At 40.1% G+C, this 25,893-nt stretch overlaps 1 protein-coding gene across 14 annotated transcripts in view; it reads left to right on the forward strand.

Annotated features, from left to right (window-relative positions):
* Positions 1–22,934, forward strand: part of LOC124054617 (adhesion G protein-coupled receptor L3-like) — a 198,641-nt gene extending 175,707 nt beyond the window's left edge. For 8 of the 14 annotated variants that reach the window (XM_046380811.1, XM_046380812.1, XM_046380810.1 and 5 more), the window contains 7 exons: positions 1,373–1,439; positions 3,336–3,427; positions 10,808–10,976; positions 11,076–11,201; positions 13,159–13,255; positions 17,325–17,450; positions 20,170–22,934. In XM_046380811.1, the coding sequence (XP_046236767.1) occupies positions 1,373–1,439; positions 3,336–3,427; positions 10,808–10,976; positions 11,076–11,201; positions 13,159–13,255; positions 17,325–17,450; positions 20,170–21,119 (1,627 nt within the window). In that variant the 3' untranslated portion in view covers positions 21,120–22,934. The remainder of the gene's footprint in view (positions 1–1,372; positions 1,440–3,335; positions 3,428–10,807; positions 10,977–11,075; positions 11,202–13,158; positions 13,256–17,324; positions 17,451–20,169) is intronic. The other 6 variants (XM_046380817.1, XM_046380818.1, XM_046380819.1 and 3 more) reach the window with 1 other exon arrangement.
* The last annotated feature ends 2,959 nt before the right edge of the window (positions 22,935–25,893 follow it).

The following is a 25,893-nucleotide window of genomic DNA, read 5'->3' on the forward strand; positions in this document are numbered from 1 at the left end:
AATTTATAACAGCGACATTCGGCACTTGAGCTCTGATGAGCTGCCAGAGTTCTGTGCATGATGTGCATCTTTTGTTTCTGCTCATTCACTTCTTTATGCATCCATATGTGTTTTTCTATGCTGCCTCCTCTCATCCATTGATATCAGCGATGGGGAGACGTATCAAGTCCCAGGAACAACAAAGGAGCAGTCACGTTTTGTCCTGTCACGTCTTTCACAGTATTATCTCGTTTGTTGCGTTGTTCCTTTGTGACAAAATGTGAAACACTTGCAAGCTTGTCCGTCGTATCAGGTTTTTATTCCATATTTTTAATTTTTTTGCTGTTACTGTCAATACCGGAGATGTGAATGGGAGTAAAAAAAAAAAAAAAAGACACCCACATTTTAATCAGGAAGCACATTTAAAGAAGTGTTCCACATTTTTGAGACATACATTTTCATATGTCAGCACTTTTCAACACAGTTGATGTCTGAAGCTCAGTGGTTCCCCATACACTTCAATTCGCCCTAAAATGCTCCTGAATTCCAGCTAATTCTCTGCCACTTTCATTTCCCCTCGCTGTCGGCCTGAATGACAACATGGCTGCATGAACTGTAATTTTCCAGTGGCCAAAAATGGAGGCGTCTATCTGCTGCTGCGGCGGAGATTAAAAGATTAATAATTCAACCACAGGTCATGAATCAAGGGGGGGTGGGGTTCTAGACATTTCAAAGGAGCACAGTCACCTTCCTCCATCCCTATTGCTTCTGGTGTGTATTTAATTTGACTCGGCAGAGAAGAACAGACTGTCTGTAATGTTTTGATATGAAGTGAGAGGTCAGGAGAGCAAGTTATTTAATTATTGATGTAATTATAGCATTCCTGCAGTGTCATCACGGCCAGCATGAACATGTAATACACTTTGTTGAGTGCTTAAGGACTGTGTGTGGCCATGTCTGTCGAGGTCAAGGTCAGTCTGGGTTCCTTTGGAGTGATACAACGAGGATTCAGCAGAGAACTAATTGAAACATGTATCACTTATCATCTGTGATGGTTAATTGCGGCCTGAACCTGACAAGCTAAAACAGAACTGAGCTAAAATCTGGTCACTCTCAGCCCTTAGGGTACATCCCTTACTGGTCTAGCTCCATCCCTGTTTTTTCTTTATCTTTTGATATTACACCCTTTTGGGTTATGAAAGCCAGTCATTATTGGTGTCATTGACACTCCTGTCTGTGTCACTCCAGCCTCCCACTTGATCTATATCCTCTGAGCAGGAGAGTAAAGCTGTAACCTCAACTCCCCCCTCTCCCCAATATTCTCCATCCTCTCTCTTACTTCCCCCGCCACCCCCTCACCCCCTTTTATCTCATGCTTTCTCTTTCATTGCAGTTGCTGGCTTCGCCTGGACACCTACTTCATTTGGAGTTTCATAGGACCGGCAACCTTGATAATTATGGTAAGCGTGACACCCACTACTTCCCTCACCCACCCCCATTTGCTCATTAACCCTACTTAGCCTGCGGGTCGTCGCTTAAATGGTCCGCCGAGATCCCTTTTTCCAGCTCCTGTCCTCCCTCTTTTCTCTGCCCTGTTGAGCATATATGCCACCGCCGGGCACGGAGCCGTCCAGAAAAACGAATGAGGGGTGTAGAGAATATATTGCAGTTTGTCACCCCGCTGCAGTCACCAGCTCAGACAATTTGGGGGGAATGGAAGAGGAGGGGTGAGGTGGGTGAGAGAGACAGAGAGAAAGAGAGTGAACTCTGCTCAGTATGCAGTGTTGGAGTAATCCGCACTGCGATTATGATTGATTTTGTTCCCGTTCCAACTCGTACTACACTACCTTTTTCCATCTCCTCCTCGCAGGCACACAGACAGCTCTGGGTGCAGACACACAAGGTTTATGCAAGGAGGACGCACATACTTTCTGTGTCTTTCCCAACGAGGACAGCCCTAATTCTTTTAAAGAAAAAAAATAAATAAACAAACAGCTTATTTATTGATCCAACTGCTTTAAATGTGGTGTCAGGCTGGTGCTAAGTATTTAGGCTAATGCCAAGCTGTAAATATTGCTTTGGCACTGGAGATGTGCACCTGATTTTCCAATCAGCTGGCGTAATAAATACTATGCAATCAGTGAATCAACTTTGCTGTTTAGTTGTTAAATATTCCCAACAGCGAAAAAAAAAATGTTAATATTCTTGTCGTGCATGACTGGAATTCCAACTAATTTTAATGCAACTGCCCAGCTAGATGCCAAATCTAAACATGCATAATGCAACCTTCATGCTCCAGTTTGGTGTAATCATTCACAATGCATCTCTGTGTGTCTCATGACACACTCCTTTCTGTATTAGATTTACAAACAAGAATATTTCTTTTGGAAAGAAAGCTTGAGCTCAAATGCAGTTCTGCCTTTGGGATTTTGGTGAATTTTTTGGACAGAGATAGTAGGCATTATGTTAGCTGAATGTCACCTGTAAACAGCAGAAAAGATAGTGAAAGCTTCATAATGGCTTTTCTGAAGAGTCATTCTGGAAAAAGAAAAAGAAAAAAAGAAAAACATGCCAGCACCAGACTTGACTCATTTTCTGTTTATGTGATCGCTGACTCACAGAGAAAATGAAAACAATGAGATACACCAGAACTGATCTGTTTAACGTATATGTTTCTGATATGCTGTAAACGTGAGCCCAGATTTTATTTTTCTGACTAATTGCAATGTGTTTGGCAGAATGGGTGCAAAAATTCAGCTAATTGAGATGTGCTTGACTGCAAACTTAAGTTTTATTCCGCAGTCTCTTTCTAAAATCAGAAATCCGGACTCTAAATAAAACAAAGTATATCCTACCATTATAGGCTGTCAATTCTTGTCAAAGTTCTTCAAGCATTTGACCAAAAAAAAAAAAAGAAATCTGTCAAATATGTCAAATATTTATCTTTTTTTCCAGATGTTGAAACCGAAAGAAAGCGAATACGGCACCAGTGGCAGTTATTCCCTGCGGTTGCCTCTAAGTGTGAATATGATGAGACAAGTGTGAATAAGTCAGATGGAAAGGCTCCCTCATAAAAGTATGCAGCTGTCTTGTCTCACTGTTCCCTGTTTAGTCTGTTGTACCACCACACTGTAGAGGTTTCATAGGATTTTGCGCTCTGTTTGGCAAAGTGGGAAACCAAGTCAGGCTGCAGCGTCCCAGCTTTGTGCTACAAAGTGCTCTGATTTAAAATGAATGGAACTGAAACAGGAAACATACAAGCTTCATTCCTCCCTCTCTCTCTCTCTCTCTCTCTCTCTCACTCTCTCTCTCACTCTCTCTCTCACTGCCTCTGTGAATCTCTGTCTGTCTCTTAGCTCAATGTGATCTTCCTGGGCATCGCACTCTACAAGATGTTCCATCACACAGCCATCTTGAAACCAGACTCTGGTTGCCTGGACAACATCAAGTAAGAGCACTCAGATCACCCAGATATCCATTAAAGTCATCCAGAAATAGCACTCCTTGTGACATTTTGTTACAGATGGAAAGAATGTTTCAGTATGACTGTGATGGGCTCACTTCCACAAAACTGCCAACAGCTGTGTTGTGTCTAGTATGACTCAATTTGAGCCGACTTTTCCTCCTGTTTCCTTCGGTGTAATGAGCCCCTGGTTAAAGAGCGACATTTTGGATGGTACTCTGCGTTCAAGCAGGTGTTCCCAAGCAATTCATTTTATTTTGCGTCCCCCTTTTGATATTATGCAAACTCATTAAAAGCACTTAAGACTATGAACAGCCAACCCAACAGTCCACGAGTAAGAACCTCCCCATTATGCTGAAAGGTTGTGTCAGGCAGGGTATTCAATTTTGTCTCCGTCAGAAGAACATTGTTGTCTGCACTGGGAAAAGGCCAGGAGACAATTTGACCTGGTGTTATCTGAGTGTCAATGTGCCACAGGTGAATATTCATATCGTGCGTGTGTGTGTGTGTGTTTCATGTGTCTTTGAGTCTATTTATCTACCCATGACTGGCTGCTTTAAAATAATATGACAGTTTAAGAGACAATAATTATCATTAAGAAGAAGAAGAATCTGCTTTATTGGCAGTATATATATTTTTACATACACTGAATTTTTCCTCTGCATTTCCTTGGTTGAACACACATGCAACACCCAGCAAATTACATGCAGTGAACACACAGTGGGCTGCCATGTCAAGCGGCCAGGATGAGCCAGTTAGGGGAATCGAACTGGCGAACTCTCCGGTCACAACCTGCTTTTCCAACCACAGCCGGCTCCCATTAAACTCAGATGCAGAGTTTCTTTTTCATTACAGACACAGATAAATACTGATACAGTACAGATAAATATTTGCTTCTTCGAGCGAAGTTATTTTCAGCTTTTGCAAAGATAAGTGATGTCAAGTCTCAGTCAGTCAAAGATTTTCCCAATACTTTTGTCCATATAGTTTATCTGGAACTGTAACATGCACTCTTAAAGGAGCCTACAAGAGATTTTGTATGTTTTAGCTCATTTATTATATATTACAATGTGTCTATGGTTAAACAATAACAACCAATAGTTTATTATTTATTCATTTATTTTTGCTTGAAAGATGTTGATTATTGCAGTTTTAAATACTAAAGTTTCTTGGTACAGCTACATTTAAAGAAAAGTTTCATCCAGAACTCTGACTAGATGAGAAAGAGTCCTAAAAGTTGTTTTAAAGACCCCTTTACCCTGTAGAGTGACACAGCATTTTTGGTCATTGTCTTTAGAGTAGGCTCCAGCTACCTGGTGTCAGGGCAGACTCGTTCTATAGATGGCGTGAAGTTGTTTTGCTGTCTGTTTGCTATGATGGATAAGGGCCTCTGCTCTGTTTTCGCTGTCTGCCTCATTTTTTTTTTGAAGCCACTCTGGACACATTAGTCTACTTTATGGCCGACGTCGTGGCTGTTTTTTGTAGCATCACATCACTGGTTGTGTCTCAGCACGGTGGCCCTGTCTGCCCCGTTCCTCTCAGCACAGTCATGCACATATAACAAAAAAAAAAAACAACAATTTTCTATGAGCATGACATCGCCTGCTTTAGCTGGGCCGTGGCAGACTGGGCTGTGCCGAGGTGTTTTTCAATCTCACATTCACTGCAGGATGTTCTCGAGCCAAACCGTGGTTTTAAGTGCTGCTTTTGAGCAGAGCAGGGCCAAACTATGGACTGCACCTTGCAGTCACCTTAAGGTAACAAAGATGTTCAGCTTTTACTGGATTTGTCGCTTCGGGGAAAACACAGTTGTTGCTATGTTTTGACAATTGTGTTATCCACATGTGAACTGAGCAGCCAAGTTGCTGGTTGCCGCAGCTCTTTATAAGTGCTTACATATCCTTCTCATAATGTAAGAGTTACTAAGTGGAAATTTATGCATAACCAATGTGTTTGCACCACACAAGCTTCTTATGTAGAGTCAGATTTGTTTTTGACAAGCATTTACAGTACATCCAGTAACACAGCAGTAACTGTTGTTTATCTGACGTAACTAACATTAGCTTGCTTTTCTCGAAGCTACAGTGAGGTCTTTTACTTGCATGGTGACTGCCATTCAGCACCACCACTTTCCAGTTTTCCATCTTATTCTGTGAAATAAGACATTGTGTTTTGGTCCTGTTTCATTCTGCCATATAAGAAAGTCAATCAGTACTATGCATGTTGCAACAATGAAAGAAATAGAACAATAACTACAGAATTGTGCAGCTGCAGGAATTGTTGACACAGGTTAGCCAGCAGGGTCTGAGTTTTCACTTTTAAACACTGAATCATATGGCATTTTCCCATGTCATACTCATCCTATGAAAACACTGTGAGGATCCGCTCAGCAGAAGATCTGGCATTAGAAACCAACACAAGTGAGTCTCAGATACATGTCCATGTTTACACACTCTTATACAACATGCACAAACTAACGCGCAGCCCCAGTCTAAAACGTGGTGGTTCAAACACTGGCAGGAATACAGGCAGACCAGCTGCAGCCCCTTGATTGGCTCCTCTACATTATATAGTGAGGCTTGGTGGTAGAAATAGATTGCTTAGCAGAGTGCTTTGGTAGAGCTCCAAACTGGACCAGAACAGCAGGTACACTGAGCAAAGCACAAAGCCGTACACATTCAAAAACTCTGGCAATAAAAGAATACAACACATTTTTTAATATAATTTAGTTATCTTGAAGTTTACTTGCTCGTTTGTTTGGAAGGCTACTTGGTGAACATTTTTCCACTCCATTTATTTATAGTGTGTTTCCCATCTTTGGTGCTGCAAGATACATGATGTGGTTTGTTCTGCAGCAAAATATTGACTGCTAGAGTTCTCACTGTCATGTGATTTATTACACTGGCCTCCCATAATGTGGCAAACAGCTGACCGCCTGACCCCAAGTCTTACTGACTCCAAAACAGTAACTGCAATTTTTCAGTTGACCATTGGAAAATGGTATGAAGTTGCGTTGCTTTTGTCAGGCCTCATTCATCTGGCACAGTTTTTAAATCAAGACCCATTACTCAACACACGACAACCGCACAAACACATTCACAAGACTCTGTCTGTCTGTGTCACTGGCTGTGCGATACAGCTGATCCAGACTTATCCTGTCGTAGCCATTCACTTTCTTCTGTTTCACCACAGGAAAGTATCAGTTTCGAACGTGGATTGAAAAATAGTTTAGTTGAGCCTTGCAAAATATCAAGCCGAATGTGTGTTTGTCCAATTTGTTGGAGGAGCCAGAGTAGCCTTTGCTGTTAAAACAGAACTGAACAAAATACTCCAAACGTCACAGCTGATGTTTTCAAATCTTTTACTGCCTTCCCTTTTTATGAGGTTTTTCCCCAAGTTATCAAGGTGAACTGGTTTGATGGTATGATACCACAGGTTAATTAAGTCGATTTAGCTCAGTTTAATGAGGTGTGTCTTTTGTCTCAGCTTTCTGCCATTTTGTTCCTTTTTATGGTTTGATGTCTCGTTTTCTGTTCAGATTTCATCATGCCGCCTTGTTTTAATATGAATGTTTCATCTCTCTTCCACTGTGCATCTCTTTCTCTGCTTTTCTTCTTTTGATTAGGACTCACATCCTGCCTTTTTATCTTATGCCATGTTTATCTTTAACATCTCTCTGTTTTTCATCTTTTCATTTTTTTTTTCTCTTCCTCTTCGTTTTAGCTACCGTTATTATGATGGATGTGTTATTGTAGAATGGCACTGGTAAGATGCAACATTTCTCAGTAGAGGGTGTAGAATAAAATTGATATTGTGTTTGATGTGTTTTTCCCCAAACATCACCCTGTGCTGGAGACAAAGGCAGCCACTGCCCTGTGATTCATGGATTACAATATGACTTTTGCACCACAGTGACTTTAAATATCAAACTCGCTTCTGAATGTGGCATATTTAGAACATGATGGACTGGACATTTTTTTTTTTTTTTTTTTTAGAGAGAAGCGACTGAATTGTGACTCAAATTGCTTCCTCCCCATGCAGATGAGAATCTTCAAGTGAAATATGCTAACGAGGACGATTTGAAAGATAAAAATGTCTTCGCCAACCTCAAAAATGTCACGCCATTGATGTTTTAAACACTTTGAGCTGATTAGCATTTTAAGTATACCTTTGCTTAAATAATTAACACTCTGTCAGGTAGATCACAGCGCTTCCTCTTTTCTTCCCAGAAACAGCCTATAAAATGACTTTATACAATTTTGAATTGACCAATTGCAATCTCATACATAAATGATCCTCTGACATTGCAATGAATGGCACCTCTGCAAATTAAGTCATTTTGAAGGAAATTGGTGGTAATTTGATGCCACAGTCTGAACTAGTTCTCTGCTTAAAATTGCTCATTTTTGGCGTTTCTTCTCGATGACTAGCACAATAAAGCTTCACTCTCTTTATTTGTGCTTCGAAAGCTGAGAGGTGCTCTGCAGCAGCCCTCGGGGATGCAAAGTATATCTATATATTGCAAAGCCATCCACATGGATCAGTGGTTTTGCTTGTTGAGCTAACATGAATGCTTAAATGCTATATTGCACATTCTAAAATTTAATAAAGCTAAACACTTGATTAGAATACAAATACTTCACTTTACATAAACAGTTTTCACCTTAATGATGCCCGAAAGAACTCCGAGGTTCTGTAACTGTTATTGTATTACTAATATTAGCTTTCAGCCATGTAATAGTCTTGACAGGATAAAACTCAACAGAAATGCACCCTCTTCATTTGTAAGTTAGTTGTTATGCTTTTCAGAGACTGTTATGCGGTCGCAGAAGTTTTGCCTCGAGGCCACTTCCATGTAGCTCACAAATTCATCCCCGCGTTTATCTGATAACTCCAGAAGAAGATAAGCCGTGTGCGATAAGAGTCGTAGCCTCTTCATATCCTGTCCTCTTGGATGCGTTTCTTATGACCTCTCGTGCCTTTATTATCCACCATTCTTTGAACAAAGCTGCCACAAGGTAGAGGACAATATTTTATTATCGTCGTGCCCACTGCTTGTGTTTCTGTGTCCATTCCGGGGGCAATCGCCTTGATGAAGTACCTCTCCCACCAGGTCATTAAGACAGCCCTGGGAAAATAATGTTTAATGGTCGCCTTGGTGAATTCATAAATCATTTATTTTGCTGCACACCTGGCCCATTTATAACCGCTTAAATGTGAAGGTCTGCCAGCATTTATGAGGGTTCCAGATTCTTCTGTGAAGCGAGATAATTATCATTATCACCTGTAAATCACTAACAGATCCCTTCCAAAAAATGTATGAATGTCTGGCCTTGATGTATGGATGTGGGTGATGTGAATGTAGCTGCCAGAGTATGTAATCTTCCTCCTTGGTGTATTGTTTCCCTCCTAAATTTGTGCACTGTATTCACAGCCACACATTTTAGATTACACCTCTCCACTTCTTTGTCATGTAATTCATTTCTGCCTGTTTTCTTGTTTTTTTTTTTTATTTTGTTCTTGTCATATTGCCCAGCTATCAGGATTACAAACCTGAAATCAAGTAAGGCGAAATGAGAAGGACCCTTTTCCCACAATGTCATCTTTCATTTACTCCTCAATATTAACCACTCTTGCACCCAAACCCATCCAGCTGCCTCTCTGAATCATTAACGTGATTTACTGTGGAGCACTCAGTCATGTTGAAGGCCACATTAGTGTGCACACAGCTCTCCCGTCTTAGATATACATAGCCTACAGATGTGACAGCAAGATTAGTTTTAAATGACACCTGTGTCTTCACCCTGTACTCTATAGATATATTAGTGCTGTAATGTACGTATAGTACTTATCAGTTGGTTATCTTTTTTTTCCTATCTAAATCCAAGATCACAAGGATATTAATTACATCATTCAAAGTGTATTGCAGTGGTTCCTCACCGGAAGTACTCTTACTTTAGGAGGTACTTCTGCGCTTGCTAAAAGCCTACTTGGAAATATTGAAGGAGGAACTCAAGTACTTCAAAAATAAGGTTATGAATTGATTTAAAAATGTATGAAAAAGTAGAGAGCAACTGAAACAATTGGCGAGTTTAAGTGTTGAAATTATTTCTGCAAATAGTGCTTAAACAGTTAAAGTATTGTTGGCTAAAAGTAATGTTGGAACTTGTTACAGTTGCTAAAAGTGAATAAACTAAAATGATTGTGATAATATCCTCTTTTACACATTCATAGCGTTAATCATTTCAAAAGAATTCAAATTAGCACATCTTGATTGACTGTCGGTGTGAATAAAAATGGCAGTTATAGCGGTTGTGTTATGAGCAGCCATGTTTGTGATCTGCCCCAACATGTTGTTCGGAGCATCTGTAGGTTGACCTCTTTCACATCCGCCTCCCAACATTATACTAGTATTGATTTGAAAGGCATAAAAAGCTAAGAAGAAGCTTGAATACCATAATTGCGTTTAATTGTGCTTTGACAAAACGTGCCACTCAGATTGGAGGCTGCAGGAGGAAAACATAACTGTCCTCCGTCAGGTGGCTGTAACAGGATTTAATCAGCTCAAAAGGAAGATATTCATACCTCCAGGCTGTTGTGGATAACAGATGCTTCCAAGAATCAGGTGTTAATCTTAAGTCCGCCTGGCCCACCGCGGCACACAGGGAGTTACCAAAATGCCAAAAGGGTGCAGGTGAAGAAAAAAACTCCTGCTTCCCTGCTTCTCTGTGCTCGCACTAAGATAGAGCCTTTCATTCTTAATAGACTCGGCGTTCTCAAGGGCATTTATCTCAGTTCAACCTTTCAGCTTGAGTAAGAATTTACAAGACACTTATCCCAACCCTCAGGCAGTAGAATCCAACATGTAATGTACTCATGTAAATAGTCTTGTAATGAAAATGCCATGTTTGTTACCCTCCCATTTATACAGGCCTCCATTATCGTATATATGAATCTGCACTTTTATGGTCATCTATGACTTGTCAAACAGTCAGTGGCATCGCTTGAGAGAGGGCAGATAAAGAAAAGGGAGCTTCAGGAAGTGAAGGTGAAAATGAAGATTAAATCTTTCGTCATTTCTCATCAGCCATTCCCCACCTTCCCCCCCATTTGTGTTGTGCCTTCTCTCCCATCTCAAAGGAAAAGCGTTACTTTTGATTATGGATTAAATGGCCATGGAACGATTTATTTTACAAGCTACAGTTGAAGTTTTTAAATTGTTTTGAAATCAGCTACCTCTGTTTAGTCGCACAATATATTCTCCTGGCACAATGTACACTGCTTCTCCTAAGATCAAAACCAGACACTGTGAATATAATACCTTTGTCAAATGGTTTCCAAGATGGCTGTTTGTTCATATTGCAGATCCTGGGTGATTGGGGCCATTGCTTTACTATGCCTCCTGGGCCTGACCTGGGCCTTTGGCCTGATGTATGTCAACGAGAGCACGGTGGTTATGGCCTACTTGTTCACCATCTTCAACTCCCTGCAGGGAATGTTCATCTTCATCTTCCACTGTGTGCTACAGAAGAAGGTATGGATTCACTGCACATATCTCCAAAAGTACTAAAAGGAGAGTTCAGTATTTGGTCTCATTTTTAGCTTGTATGTGCTGTGCATTTATTTCATACAGGTGCGTAAGGAGTATGGAAAATGCCTTCGCACTCACTGCTGCAGTGGGAAAAGTGTGGAGAGCTCCATCGGCTCTGGGAAAGGCACCGCTTCCCGTGCTCCGGGACGTTATTCTACGGGATCACAGGTGGCACGACACACTCTTTTCTTTACATTCTTGATTTACTGCACTTGACAGTATCTTCCGGAACAAATTACCCACATTTGATTTTGAGTTACCGCTGAATTGTTTCTTTAAGTAGTCGGTCTGCATAGCAAGAATCTAGGACGACACATTCCTTGATAATAATCTGTGACTCTACACAGTTAGGCGTCCGCACAGAACAAAAGATTTTAAAGATGATTGTGTATATGTGATAGCTCTCAAGGAAGTACAGCATATGTCCTTGCTTGGAAGTGATGAAAGGAAACTGTAGTGCTTGCTAAGTTAAACATTTTCTAAATAGATAAAGTCAGTCTGCAGTTCATTTCCGTGGGAGCAGGCCACACACTGGCACAGTGACACTGACTGAAGCGTTGTCTCCAGCATTGTGAGGAATTGCAAATAAAGATTTGTTTGCCAAAAAGTGGTGACTCTCCCTGTAAAGTAAATTGTTAATGGATTCCTCCCACATTGATATGAAGCATAGGATGTATTGCCATGATACACTGTAATTGAACATCGTATCCATATTCTAAAGAGTGTGATTTCCTTCCAGTGCTCAATTATAAATAGTCCTTGGAGTCAAGCAGGCAGTGCCAACCCACGATACAAGCTGGATTCTGCCGACAGATCAAAGTGTTTAATTATACACAGTGCTTTGACAAGATGGCTTTAACCTCACACTCAGTCACTCTATATGAACAAGACAGGAATGGAAACACTCAGAAAGACATGGTTGCTAACTGAAGGCTTCTAAATGAATGTGTAATCAGCAAAGAACATTCGACCCCACTGGCTATGAACGGTTTTTATCTGTCCAAGAAAAAAAATAAATAAATAAAAAATTTAAGTCAAAACTGCAGTGTCATTTCCAGCCCATCTGTGCCTCCAATGCAGGGGACAACATGATATGCAATATGTAAATGAGGTGAGCTGTGAGAGTATACGTCGCTGTCATCTGGACTCATCACAGAAATGTCTAAAATGACACATGCAGTATTGATCTCCTGCATGAGCATTACTCACATCTTTTAGCTTTTAGGCATAAAAATGTGTTTGTTTTCTGAATGTCCTCCTTTAATGGAGAATTTCACGAAGAGATTAGGTGAAGTGCTGTGACAGCTGCTCCAAATTTAGCTAATGGTGATGGCAATGACTTAATTAAGCTGAAACCTGTCTGAGGTGTTGAAGACAAATCACAGACAATCACAGAAAGTAACAATTCTTACAATTCTGAAAATTCTGCTTCACTGCTTGGCTTTACTCTTAAACCTGTCCTTTTCATCTTAGACCCTGTAATTCTGTCAAACAACAAATCACTGTTGAGCCAGTGTAAAGATGATATTTTCATCCAGTATTATCCTTAAAGATAATGAATGATAACCAAAACAAATAAGACCTTAGCTGCAGTGAACTGGAATCATCTTGTCAGCGAGCATTTCATCACGCAACTTTTTGCACATTATTTTTCTTTCACCCTCTTCAAAGCTGTTATGTATTAATCTCAAATCTTCTGCCAAGCCCCTCTGGCACAGGATAGAAAGTAGTCAGCTCTGTGCTTGGATATCCACACCCTTAGCTTGTGCAACAGCCCATGGGACTCTATCATAATTAACCAGGATGAACCCTCTTGGATTGAGCCTTAGCAACCCAAGACACTGATTCAAGAAGCTTGACTGATGACTTTATTATTGACTTCACCTATCTCTGTACTTATACTCATCTTTAATTGGAGGTTACTTATCCTCATAGCTGACATGTTTCACGGTTTAAATGCTAGATTAAAAAGCCAACAGTCTCTTTTTTTGCTTCATAAATCAGCCTTTATTGTATTAAAAAGAAGGTGAGCGTGTGCTTGAAGAAAAATACTTTGGAGCTTCGTTACTGGGAGTGTTAAGAGTGAATATTCTGACGTGTTTTGACATGTTGTTTGTCTCTGCAGAGCCGCATCCGTCGGATGTGGAATGACACAGTCAGAAAACAGTCCGAGTCCTCTTTTATGACCGGCGACATCAACAGCTCTGCATCACTCAACAGAGGTACTTGGTCCCACAGCAAATATTTACTTGAATGACTCCTCAATACACCAGCCTTCACTGTGGGCTTCGTGACTAATGCAAGACAAAGTTGTTTTCCACTTAATGTCATTTTTGCTTAAGAGTATAAAAATACATAAATATTGTATATACATATTTTTGGGGGGGTTTTTTTGTTTGTTTTTGTTCAAGTCAGTCGGTCTTTTCAAAAAAGTTTCCCTCAGATCATCCAAATAATTTAAATTCCTAGTAAAAGACACCTTTTACTCCTCAACTGTCAATTATCACCAAATTCTGAAGCAACTCAATGAGAGAAGTGAGATTCTTCAGAACTGCTGTCAATTGCCATGTAGTGCTCAAATAGCTGAGAGTGTGAGCATTTTTGCCTGGATGAAAGAGAATGTGACTGAATACAAGGCATTGATTGAAAGGATAAAATTCTCCTTTGGTGTCATGCAGCCACAGAAAATTGTTTATTAAATCAGTTACTTTGAAGCATTAACAGTCTGGTAATTTAAAGGAGTTATACAGAAAGGATCTCATTTAATTTGAAGAATAATATGCCATTTGTTAAGTTTAAATTTAAGATGTCATGAATTTGATCAATATGTTGATGAAAATTCTATTTTTGCTACATTTGAAAAGTAAAAAAAACTTCCTATTATTTCCACCACACAACCCCCACCCCATCAAGCAGTGCAGCATTATATCATCTGACTGCATAAACCTTGAAACCAGGCATACTCTCAGGAAAAGCCTGAATAACAATGTAAAAATCAATTTAGCGGTATTCCCTCGCAGAAACACATTAATAAAAAGTACTTTACCTTAATGCATTTGACACTGCCGCAATGAATAGAGTTAACTCCTGAGTCTCTCAGGTTCTACAGAAAATAGATACCGGACTACATCCGGACATCAAGTAGCAAATACTGTCCTGGCTGGCATCCTTCCCTAACACTCTCTCTTACTCATCGCATCTCTTAATGGAGAGCTCAAGTTCCACACTGCACACGCTCTAAATTCGCTCTGGGTGCCTGCTTGCGTAGACACTAATGCATAGTTACAATGATGGATTAATGTTCGACACAGGGAGGAAGTGTCAGGATCTCAATAATTAGGCACTCAGCTTAGCAACACCAACAGACACAGCCTTTTTCTGTTTTGGAGAAGCTGGATCGGGGCCTACATGGATCTTCCATAAAGGCAAAAGGAGGAGACAGAACTTATTAACACAGTTTTGTATCTTGCCTCGCTGTATCTGCTCGAGACAAGAATCACAAGAGTGAAGAGTGTTGCACCATCACAACTATCACAAAGACCAGATGCAAAGAGAATTGCACTTATGTGTGACTAGGCTGCTCATGTGCTGTTATTAAGGTGTAATGTGTTGATGAGTATATTAGAATATTTCTTGCTTATTTGCCCCCCCGACCCCCCCATCCCGCCATCGCACCTGATAGCGAGCTCACAGCTGACACTCTTGCTGCGCTCAAGACTCAGTAGCGTGGTCTTGCAATCATCTTGATAGGACTGCATGTTCAATTTATCCTAGAAATCTGAATTACTGCACTACAAGATCTGTGTGATTTTGGAAATTGTCCAATTTATCACACAGAGACACAAAAAGCTGAGGACTGTCGCTGGAAGAATGCCGTGCTTGCAGCAGGAACACCAGCAACAACAAATTATCTTTTTTTTTTAAAATCAAAACCACATTTTTAATTTCCAGGCAAAATTAAATTTCCTAATTAATACTGAAGTTTTTTTTAGAATGCCGAAAGATTGGCTGAAACCAGATTCTTTTTAAGTTTTATTTAGGAGTGTCTTCAAGATAGAAAATACTTCTGCAATTAGAATGCCATCAAAAAGTATGAGACCAACTTTTGAAGGTGGGGAGGGGGGGGCGAGTCTTTTTACATTGGTATGACAGATTCAGAGCATTATAAAAGAACAGTACACTGTGCCAGAGGATCTAATTGCTGTGCATTCGTACCTCAGATAAAAGATGTTTACCCACTCTGGCATAGTGGAAGCACATGCATGTTTCGCCTTCATAAGTCTTGAATTTGGCTGCTTTAAAAATAATAGCATCATATCATGTTGACAGGGGAGGAGAAAAAAATCTTGTAAACAGGAAATGAATGTGAGTCGCAAATATTTTCAGCATACTTGATATTCTGCATAATGCATTCAAACACTTGAAAATAAATTATTTTTATCAGCAGCAAAGAAAAACAAACATCAGGGAATCTGCACCATTCATGTTTAAGATTGCAGCCTTCAAATCTGCAGCTAATCACAGGGCTCAGACTTTGAAGGTTGCTTTGGTATGGTAGTATGTGGTTGGGAAACTGATGAGTCATTCAGGCAAGATCCTGGCAGCAAGTATCTGAGTTCAAGCATCACATAAATAGGAAATAAACCTCTCTTCTGTTCACACGAACAAGGTGAGGCGAGGTAATGACCATCTAGACAAAAGAAAGGACATGTACCTTCATTCAGAGGTTAGATCAGCATTGGCACATGTCACCTGTCAGACAAAATATGAACTTTGCTCCTTGGAGAAAGGGAAATATCATAACACTTCAGCTCTCTGGCTCGGCAATGCCGCAAGCAATAATAATAGTGCAGTATGTGGCCATTCACTAGGCTTTTACTATTCCTGAAAAGCTTTCCATTCTCACACTGCACATATGCAGTTTACAATCATAATGGTAGACTTACCTCTCATTGTTTTCAAAAGAAGGTATAGGTGAAGATGGTGCCTCATTCAGGCAGAAACAGGTTATTTTGTAGGTTTAAATTGCAACTGTCAGTGGCATTCTTCATCAGCTGTGGCTAGTTAGCTAATTAGCAATTGTTTGTTTGTTAGTATAATATGGATTAATGTAAAGTCAGGCTGTTGTTTTTCTTTTCAACACAACCCTGTTTGAATTAGCTTAAATATTTTCTTGCATTCTGAATAGCATGATTACCCTTGAACAACTTCATATGTCACCTAACACTGTCTCATTATATTGTTAATTATTCCGCAAACAATTGACACTTTATGCCTATTTTAGACTTGACTTGTTATAACCTTCAGTGTGTCAACTATCAAAACAATGTATTTCAGTGGCTGTATGAGATATGTGCAAAAAAAAAAAAACAAAAAAAAAATGAGAGCGTGAGAACATTGAGTGCAATCACTTAAGCTTGTTCCTGATTGAAGGAGTTCAAGGTGCTACAACCATCCAACTTTGCAACTGTCCCTTGCCCCCCCACTAATGTCATTATTTGATGTTCTCCTCAGGCTTAACACTCAGTTACTACTGTAGCAACTAAGCCAGTTAGCCAGACCAGCTAACAGTTACAGCACATAGTTACATTCTTTGTTTGACACAAATGCAAACACTTTTTTCTCTTGTGTTCTTGGTCTTTGAACAGTTTAAAAAAAATGACACAACCCTACAAATTAAATGCATAGTATCAATATTAGTCTAACAGCACAATACAGTCACTTTATCAAGGAGAAATTCAAAAGCTTGACAGACCTGCTGTTCATTTACCATTTCTGTCTGTGACAGTCTGTGCAATATCTTAGAGCTTCTGTTCAATATATTTCCTCAGAGTCGAAAGACCAGACAGATTATTGTATTTTGTCCGTTTGATTAGAAATGTAACAGTACATGTGTTGTGTTGGCTATGTCTGTGTTTCTTTGTAATTTGTGTCTGTTAACACCAGTATGCTGCCTGTATGTGGAGCACAAAAACAGGCTTAACACTAATGGCCGGCATTAACAATACAATTTAACACACTTTCCATTGGTCCCATTAGCCATGTCAGTTCAGCTCTGCCACTTTCATGTAGCAAACCCCCCTCACATTAATGATCATGTGATCATTTGGATGTTAATGGCTGTCATTGCTCAGCTGCATCTGCCCAACTGATATGTATGTTCTCTCTCTTTCTCTCTGTCTCTATCTCAATTTATCAACCCACCTACCTTTTTCTATCTCTACACTCTTGTTCTCCTCTGTTTATTTATTTTTTTTTATCTGTCACTTTGTCTCTTTCTGGCTGCTCCAGGGGCTATGGCTAACCATCTTATACCTAATGCACTCCTACGTCCTCATGGCACTAACAATCCCTATAATACATTGCTTGGGGAATCGGCAGTCTATAACAACCCTCTGGGCATGTACAACACACAAGGTGTGCTAGCTTCTTTTCATTCTTTAACACTGTAAGTATAGGGCAGTGTCTTTTCATGTCTGGTCCTGGAGAAACTGTGAGGTTGCACATCCTTGTTCCTGCCTGGGAACAGAAAGCAACTTTTATGATTGGAGAGTTAAAAGTAATGGACTTGCACTAAGCTGAAATGCCAGTATTCACCCTTGAGGGTTTTTACAGGGCTTTGATTAAAAAAAACACTGCTCTAGATGTTGTGTGTTAGCATTTAACAAACTCTAGCTTTATCATAAAAACCCTGCAGATTTGTTTTGCTGTGGGGTTTTTCATGGAGGTGTATCTTGGCTCCGGGTCAGGGCATGCGATTCGGTTATTTAAGTCACACTGACATACGGCTGTTTGGCCCACGTATATGTAAAAAGGTCGAAACTTGGTGCCCTTAATGAGCCAGATACATTCCCAGTCATTTATTTCCAATGTGCTCTGATGTCGTCAGTGAAGCTTGTGTGCCACGTCCTCTGTGTGTTTTAGTGTTAGCATTTCTTTCATTTTTTTATGCAGTTGTTGGATTTCCAAACATTGTTGTGTATGAAAAATGTCATGAATCTGATGTTAAAATTTAAAATGCAAGTAATTTTTATTGTGTAGGAAAATCTGAAGAGCAAATTTTTTGGGTTGCTATTAATTTGATTTTCTCAAGAGTATAATTCCTTGTATTAAGGCATAAATAGTTCAGTTTTCAGCCTCCTTTATGGGAAAAAGTTAACTGCCCCTTTTAATTGGGGAAGTAGGGGGTTAATTTATTAGTCTTTGACCAATACTAATATTGTCTCAGTATTAGATAGTCAGTCGAAAAGAAATTCACATTATTGTGGGATCAGCCTGACTATTGGAAAAATCTTTTTCTCTGAGCAGTTATTATTTTATTCTCGGCAACTCCATGCAGTCAGTATGAGATTGCTGTAGCTTTGTGAGTCTGTAAAACTAAGAAACTCATGTAAAACTAACTTTGATCAGTGGATAATTTATGTATGCAATGCTCGTGCAAGTACTGCATGGGAGCTCATGACAGAGGGCTGTAATTCACTTACACTGCAATAGATGTAAAAGAAAAACCTGAATGGATGAAAATGCTAATACATCTTAAAATTTATTGGTGCATTTGACACACGAGCGCCATTGCCATGTATTACCCTGCTGATCTTGCAAAAAAGTCTTCTCTCCTATATTTGTTAATAGATATGTTGCGGTTCTTTCTGTGGCTACGCAGAATTTGCATGGTGACAGAAAACAATTGCATCCCAGAAACATTTTCTTGATGCGTCATCAGCATACTGTATGTGCACATTTCTCTTCTACCTGTCACTGTTATGCTTATTGTGTTTTCTTTTCTTCTTTCCTTTCCCTCATGCTGTCCCTAAAAGAGCCCTACAGAGAGACAAGTATGGGAGTCAAACTAAACATTGCTTATCAAATGTAATTGACTTTGGCTTTACTTTCTTTTCACTCAGTGCTGACAAAGGGGTAATGAAAAAAAGACGTCATTCCCTTTGGAAGTAATAGCATTCTTTTATGACAAAGGCCCTCGCTATTTCAAATAGACCAGTAAAAATCAGTTTAAATCACATCCCGAATTGCACGGCTGACTGTATTTGGCACTATGTATATATATTAAAAAAAAAATCCAACTTCAGGCATTTGCTGTTTCTTACAGCTAAATATCCATTGGCCCATTTGCAATCGCACTCTGAATAACCTAATCCAATTACAGTCAACATTCACACTCACCTTAACATTTCATAAGGCACACCAATATAAATTGATCTGTATTCCTTTCAGTGAATATTGAACGTCTGTGCCTTTGTACATTCACTTATTCATTTTTTTACCATCCACTTTGATCAAGTTAATAACACTTCTTGAAGGTTTCAGAAGTGCGTCTTGTCCGATATTCAGGAGGTCAGACTGTGTGGATGGCCTTGTCTGGGGTAGTTTGAATTAACGTCAGACATTTGCTTTGATGTTAATATCATGCACTTGGAGAAAGTGATAAAATATGAAATCTACATGTTAATGCAACAGAGAGAAGAGAAAGTCTCCCTCCTTCTGATGTGGGTTGATTCGAAGATATTCTAACTAATTCATGTGTGGAGACAAGTCTGGTTGTGTTCACACAGACAAAGCGGACATCAATAATTAATTTTTTTCCCAGATTTAAAATGTTACATTGCGATGCTCGTACGGGACAATATGGCCAGGGTCCAAATTTAGAGCTGGCTTGTATTCACTTTAAACGTTAAAATGCATGGCTGTCTTTGCTTGAATTTAGTACTTCAGCTTTGTGTTTTGTGCTGAGCATGTGCTTGTACTTTATGTTGTTGTGTATCATGCATATATCAGTGTTTTCATCACTGCCATAGAAAAATTTGTCAATTGTAATGAAAAGTGAATTTGGGTCTTTAAAAATGTTCTTTTGTAACAAGGTAAGTGTGTATGATGTTAATATTTGCTGTATGTAGATAGAATTTTAAACCAAATACTTAGGTGCACTTGGTGGTGAAATTCAACTGCTGAGAGTGCTTCAGGGTCATATCATATTTCAGAGTAAAAGGGCCTCGGTGTTGTAGTAATTTGTGTTTGTAAAAATGGCTGACATTTAGTTGTGGGAATTACATCCCATCAGATTTCACCCTTCTCATTCACCCACCCTACCCCCCAACCCAATGCATGTTTGTCATTCCAGAGGGAATCCTGAACAATGCCCGGGATACAAGTGTCATGGATACTCTACCACTGAATGGTAACCATGGCAACAGCTACAGCATTGCCAGCGCGGAATACATGAGTGACTGTGTCCAGATCATTGACCGGGGCTACAACCACAAGGAGACCACCCTGGAAAAGAAGATCCTGAAAGAGCTCACCTCCAATTATATCCCCTCCTACCTCAACAATTCCCATGAGCGCTCGACCGAGCAGAACCGGAACCTAATGAATAAGCTGGTCAATAATGTTAGCAACGGTGGCAAGGACAGCGGCTACGGGATGGGCTTGGGGGTGGGGATGGGCATGAATGTCGCTCTGAGCCTGGATGACCATTCCACCTTTGGTCCACACCATGATGAAGGCTTGGGCCTGGAGTTAATCCGCGAGGAGTCGAATGCCCCGCTGTTGCCTCAAAGACCGCCCCCATCACTGCAGGCGGTGGACAACCTTCACAATCACCTCCACCAGTCGGTGCCACCGCCCCTCCCACTGCCTCACCACTCCTTCTCGTCGGCCACTACTTCCTCCTCGTCTCGAAGGAGAATCCCCCAGGAGAACAGCGAAAGTTTCTTTCCCTTACTCACTAACGAGCACACCGAGGAAGAGGGCTCATCACCCAGTCACAGCCACCAGAGAGACTCCCTTTATACCAGCATGCCAATGCTTTCTGGCCTGCCTGATGTGTCTGCAGAATCTGCTGACGGCTCCAAGGAGGGTGGGGATGCCAAGAGCCCAGAGGCCAGCTTGGACGACGTTTACTACAAGAGCATGCCCAACTTAGGCTCACGTAACCACCTCCATCAGCTGCACTCCTACTACCAGCTAGGCCGGGGTAGCAGTGATGGATTCATCGTGCCCCCAAATAAAGAGGATCTATCTCCAGAAGAGGCCAACCAGGAGCCCTCACACCTGGTCACTAGCCTATAGACCCAACAATCCCCGACTCCTCCAGTGTCCCTCCTAATACCATAGTCCTCTTCTATAACCCGTGTCCACTTGTTCCATCAGTCGTTGGCAGTGGTAGCCTTTCTTTTTATTCTGTGTCCTCGAAGACTGAGGCAGAGCAAATAACTGCACTCTTGCTGTTGCTGACCACAAACAGGATAATAATTGCTATGTATGGGGGGCAAATATGTGACTATATTTGGTTAGACATTGAGGGAATCTATTGATGTTGTATTGCCCCACCCCCTCCCCCCCCCCCCCCCCCAAACCCTGTGTGGTTTGGTGTGTTTTGTCTCAGTGTGAAAAGAGACAATTACCCACACAGGATTTTTAGATCTCAGATATATAGTCTGAAAGTCAAAAGGAACTGCAAAGCCCCAAACTATACAAGTCTAAGTCTATAGACTTCACCAGAATACATGGGAAATTTAAAAAATGGACTATTTTATTATACTTCTGTATCTATATTGACTTTTTGAAAGATTTTCTTCCTCTTTGGTGAGTTGCAGCACATTTTGTTTGCTGAAGTGTCCCTTCAATGAAAAAAAGACAAAAAAAAAAACAAAACAAAAAAACAAAACAAAAAACCCATACACGTTTTGAACAATTACCATGAAGGAATTATTGATCGTATGCTTTCAAGCATAGCTGTTCTTTTTTCTTTCATTTTACTGTAATAACAGTTGTTAAAAGAGGGAGAAAAAACCTAATAAGAGAATTATGAAATATTTCTATGTAATTGTACAGATAACTAGCATTGCACATAATAGTATGCTTTTTTTTTTTGTTCCGGGCAAACCCTTTGTCTCTGTAAATGTAGTGATTAGGAGCAATTTTGTTCTGTTGTGCTGGCCTCTCTGGTTTTCTGGTACCAGTCTGTTTTTGTTTTTCTTTTATCACTCTCTGAGAAATGACCATCTAAATAGAAACAAACAAACAAACAAACAAAAAAAAACACAAAAAATATCACAAAACTCTTATCGTGCAGGCATTTTTGTGCAACATATTCACCTTTGTTTTCAGGTCTGTTTTCTGTTTCTGTTTGATTTCTATTACATTTCTTTAACTGTGTAGACAGCAGAGCTCTGATTCACAGATTGTCAAGGAGACAAAATAAGTCCAAGTTAATCAGGTGGTGTCCCTCAGAAAGGTTCATTGTGCATTCTGCATCTCTGTTGGCATTCAGAAAACGCTTGTTCTTCTCAGTAAGAGAACAAATTGAACATTGATGAGCACCAGGCGCTTGTACGAAAAAGAAAGATGGTTGTTTTACTTATTAAAGAAAGAGCTTTTGGAGTGAGAAAAACTGGAAGTGTTTTTCTTTTCTTCCTCGAGAAAATATATTTATTTATTTGTTTAAATGAACAGTAATAAAATGGGGGATGGAAATAAGTTTAGTGGCACAGATAAGTTTTTATTATTGGCTATGACTATGGCTTCTTATTTATTCCTTTTTGTAATGGTTTCCAAGTTGAATGACCTCATAACTAATATTTGTTGTAACAGTGAAACTTGTTTGCCAACAAATAAATTACTGATTCAGATTTATCACTTAGCTATGACAAACGTCCTGGTGTTTTGTCTGGGTCTTTTTTAACAGCAAGGGACCTCCAAATGATGGAACTATCTTTTTTTTTATTATTATTTTTAAATGATCAGTTAATATCCCTCATTAGCCCTTTGTCCATTTTAGTGCCAAATAAATTTTGGCCCAGCAGCAGTGGATGTGCTCTGTATGCGCTGGTCTGCTTTACGATAGAAGCAGTGATTTCATAAGCTGTAATAAATATTTCAATATCATTGCTTTGTGTAACCAATTAATTCTTTGCAGATACTGTATGTTTTAAATGTGTTTGAACAACTCAGCAGGATACATGAAAGTCACCTGGACCACATACCCTAGCAGAGGACATGAGTAAAGGTAAGTAAGAAATGTCTGACCAGCACAAAGTGAGACAAAAAGTGCTTATGATGATGTTATAATCAGCATGTTCTTCAGCGAAGGAGAACGAAGTGAAATCTCATTAATTGTTTGCAACAAGTAATGTTTTATATTAATAATGAATGCCAAATTGGTGCTTGTGACAAGTGAAAAATGATTAGCACTTAATTATGTAGCTCACATCTTCTTCACAGAGCATTTTATCACCCTTGAACTCATTGTTTTGGCCTTATGTTTTGATCCCGTTCCCAGTTGCAGATAAAGGAATTATTTGCCTCCCAGAAAAGTTAACAGTTAGTTAATTAACATAATGGACCATTTTGCAGCTAAAAAGATTTTTTTCTCATGAGTTGCTAAAAGGACAGTAAATATTGGACCAGAAATGTGATTCCAAATCAATGCTAATGCTGCTCTCTGTCTGCCAGACATGTAAACGGGCAATCACATGCTATAGCCTTTATCCCAGCAAGTTCTAAAGGGTTGTATATGTTGTGTATACATCCTGTTCTGCTGTTCCCGAGTGACCATAAAATCAGAAAATACAGCAAATCACACATTCTTTTAAAATGACTGTGGTTTTTGTGCACATTTATATCAGATTTCCCTCCTTCGATTGTCCCACTAACATTTCTCTGTTGATGCTTATTCAAGGTGTTGTAGCCAACAGAATTTGGTTCATATGTCGCAGAGCTTGGAATACTGTCCAAGTATTTCAGTGTTGTCTAAACCGATTATTGACAACCAGGGACAGAAAAACGCGGAGCCAATGGCTCTTTGGAGAGGAGGCGAGGACCCTGTAGTTGGCTGTTGTGCAGCCTGTAGTGTCAGTGGAGATGCACAAGGGACAGAGCCATGAATGAGCTGAAAACTGAAATGCGGATTACAATGAAGTGTGATATTTTAGTACCTCAGACATTGCCATGGATTTATCCTTTTTAAAAAAAAAAAAAACCCAAGAGCAGACAACCAAGAATAGAAGGCAAATGAATCCACGTTGTAATCTTTCGTGATGCTGGATGCCCATGCAGCAAAAAGGGCCTAATGTTACAAAATCAAGCCACATAATGAACCCACGGACAACAACGTGCAAGCAAGCAATGTGTGGCCGACTAAAACAACTGAGCAGATATGGTGGTCGCGATGGAAGCAGAAACAAACAAGCTATTTTTGAAGAGGCCAGACAGTCAGCATCCATTAACAAGCCTGTGTCATCACAAATAATGAGTATGAAACAACCTACAAATGATGGTAGTGTGCCTGTAGCAATGTAGCATATGGACATTATGGCAATATGCAACCAAGAAACACAAACCTCCCTCAAAATAATCAACTAAACAAGAAAAAATAACATTCAAACCCCTCTGGGTGCAGCTGGCCTGTAGTTGCGGACCCCTCCGCCCTAACCTGACTCTAATACAGCTGTCTGCTTATCAATTTTTTATAGGTAGCGTGTCAGCAAACCATCCAACTTAAACTTCCATCAGACACAGAGCAACATGAGCCATCCCACTGGAGTTATTCACTACCCACCTGATAAATTTTTCTTGCTAGGTCAGCCGGCTTCTTAAAAACATGTCAGGGTTTTTAGCTTTCTAAATGTTCCACTTTCTTCATCCATCAGTTGCCTGCTTTGGCCCTGATGTTTTTTGGCTGCTCAGGTGGTACACACTCAGCCTGTCTGAGCTTTTATGTATAAGTGCAGGTTGATGCGGGTTTAAATGTGCTCTGTTTTATTGATAGGATCTGGCACCTGACACTGCCTTCTAAAAATTAAATGAACAAATTAAACTGGTAACTTTTCTAAACCCATTTTTTTCAACCACACAGATAAGGAACTGAATTGACAGTGTAAATGTAGTAGACTTTTCCAAATGTAGCAGAACAGTCAATTCATTTTAATGCTATGTGATGAGTCGCAGGCGTTATATACTTCTCACACTGTCTTTGCCTATTGTGCTGTATTTACATCCTGTATATTATTGCAGAAAGAAAGCAAAAATTCATTCCATTTTCACAGAGCTGGTACTGTGATTGATGGCTGAGTCATTGTGAAAAATTGCCAGAGATGCTCGGCTCCTCTTATTACAGTCTGGATCTTGCGTCAAAAGACGAAGGAGGGGGTGTGGGTGTGCGGGGGAGTGTCTGAGCTCCGGGGTTTTCTCCGGCCCATATGCTTAAGCATGGCTCTTTACTGAGAGATATGACTTGGGTGGACAGAAAGACGTGTGGCCATCACCACTGCATCACTTTGACTGGCATTTGCAAACCCGGGCGAGTTCATGAAATGTGCTGAAGATGTGACTCTGGTCCCTATCCACTTTATTAATGAGTTGTTACGCAAGCTCATAACTGGCCCCGGGCCCTAACGCTGCCCAAGAACATGCTTGCGTGGCACAAAATGCCATGGTGAATAAGCAGTACCACAGCTCACATCCCACTGGCTCGAGGTTCTTACTGCTCAGATGTTTATTGGCACAAAAAGTGCACAGATTTCAGTCAGTGTATGATATTTTGAAATCAAACAGTATCCTTTATTCACTGTGTTTACCCAAGTGCAAATATAGCACAAGTGTGTATTGATTTTCCTGGCAAGGCCCTCAGACTTTAGACTTAAAACCTTAATTGCTAAAGGTTTTCTGCTTACCTCTCTAACCACAAAGTAAGTGTTGACATGCGCTCAGTACTCTTAAAGTAGAGCACTTTCAAGAGTCCAGATAAATAATCAGTTCACAGCTTTGTGTGGAAATCCTTTGTCACACTCTAAGGATGTTTTGATGGAGATTTAATGATGCTGGAGGAGCACACACACCATTC

Source organism: Scatophagus argus, chromosome 23 (assembly GCF_020382885.2).
Source record: "Scatophagus argus isolate fScaArg1 chromosome 23, fScaArg1.pri, whole genome shotgun sequence".
In the NCBI taxonomy this organism is placed as follows: Eukaryota; Metazoa; Chordata; class Actinopteri; family Scatophagidae; genus Scatophagus; species Scatophagus argus.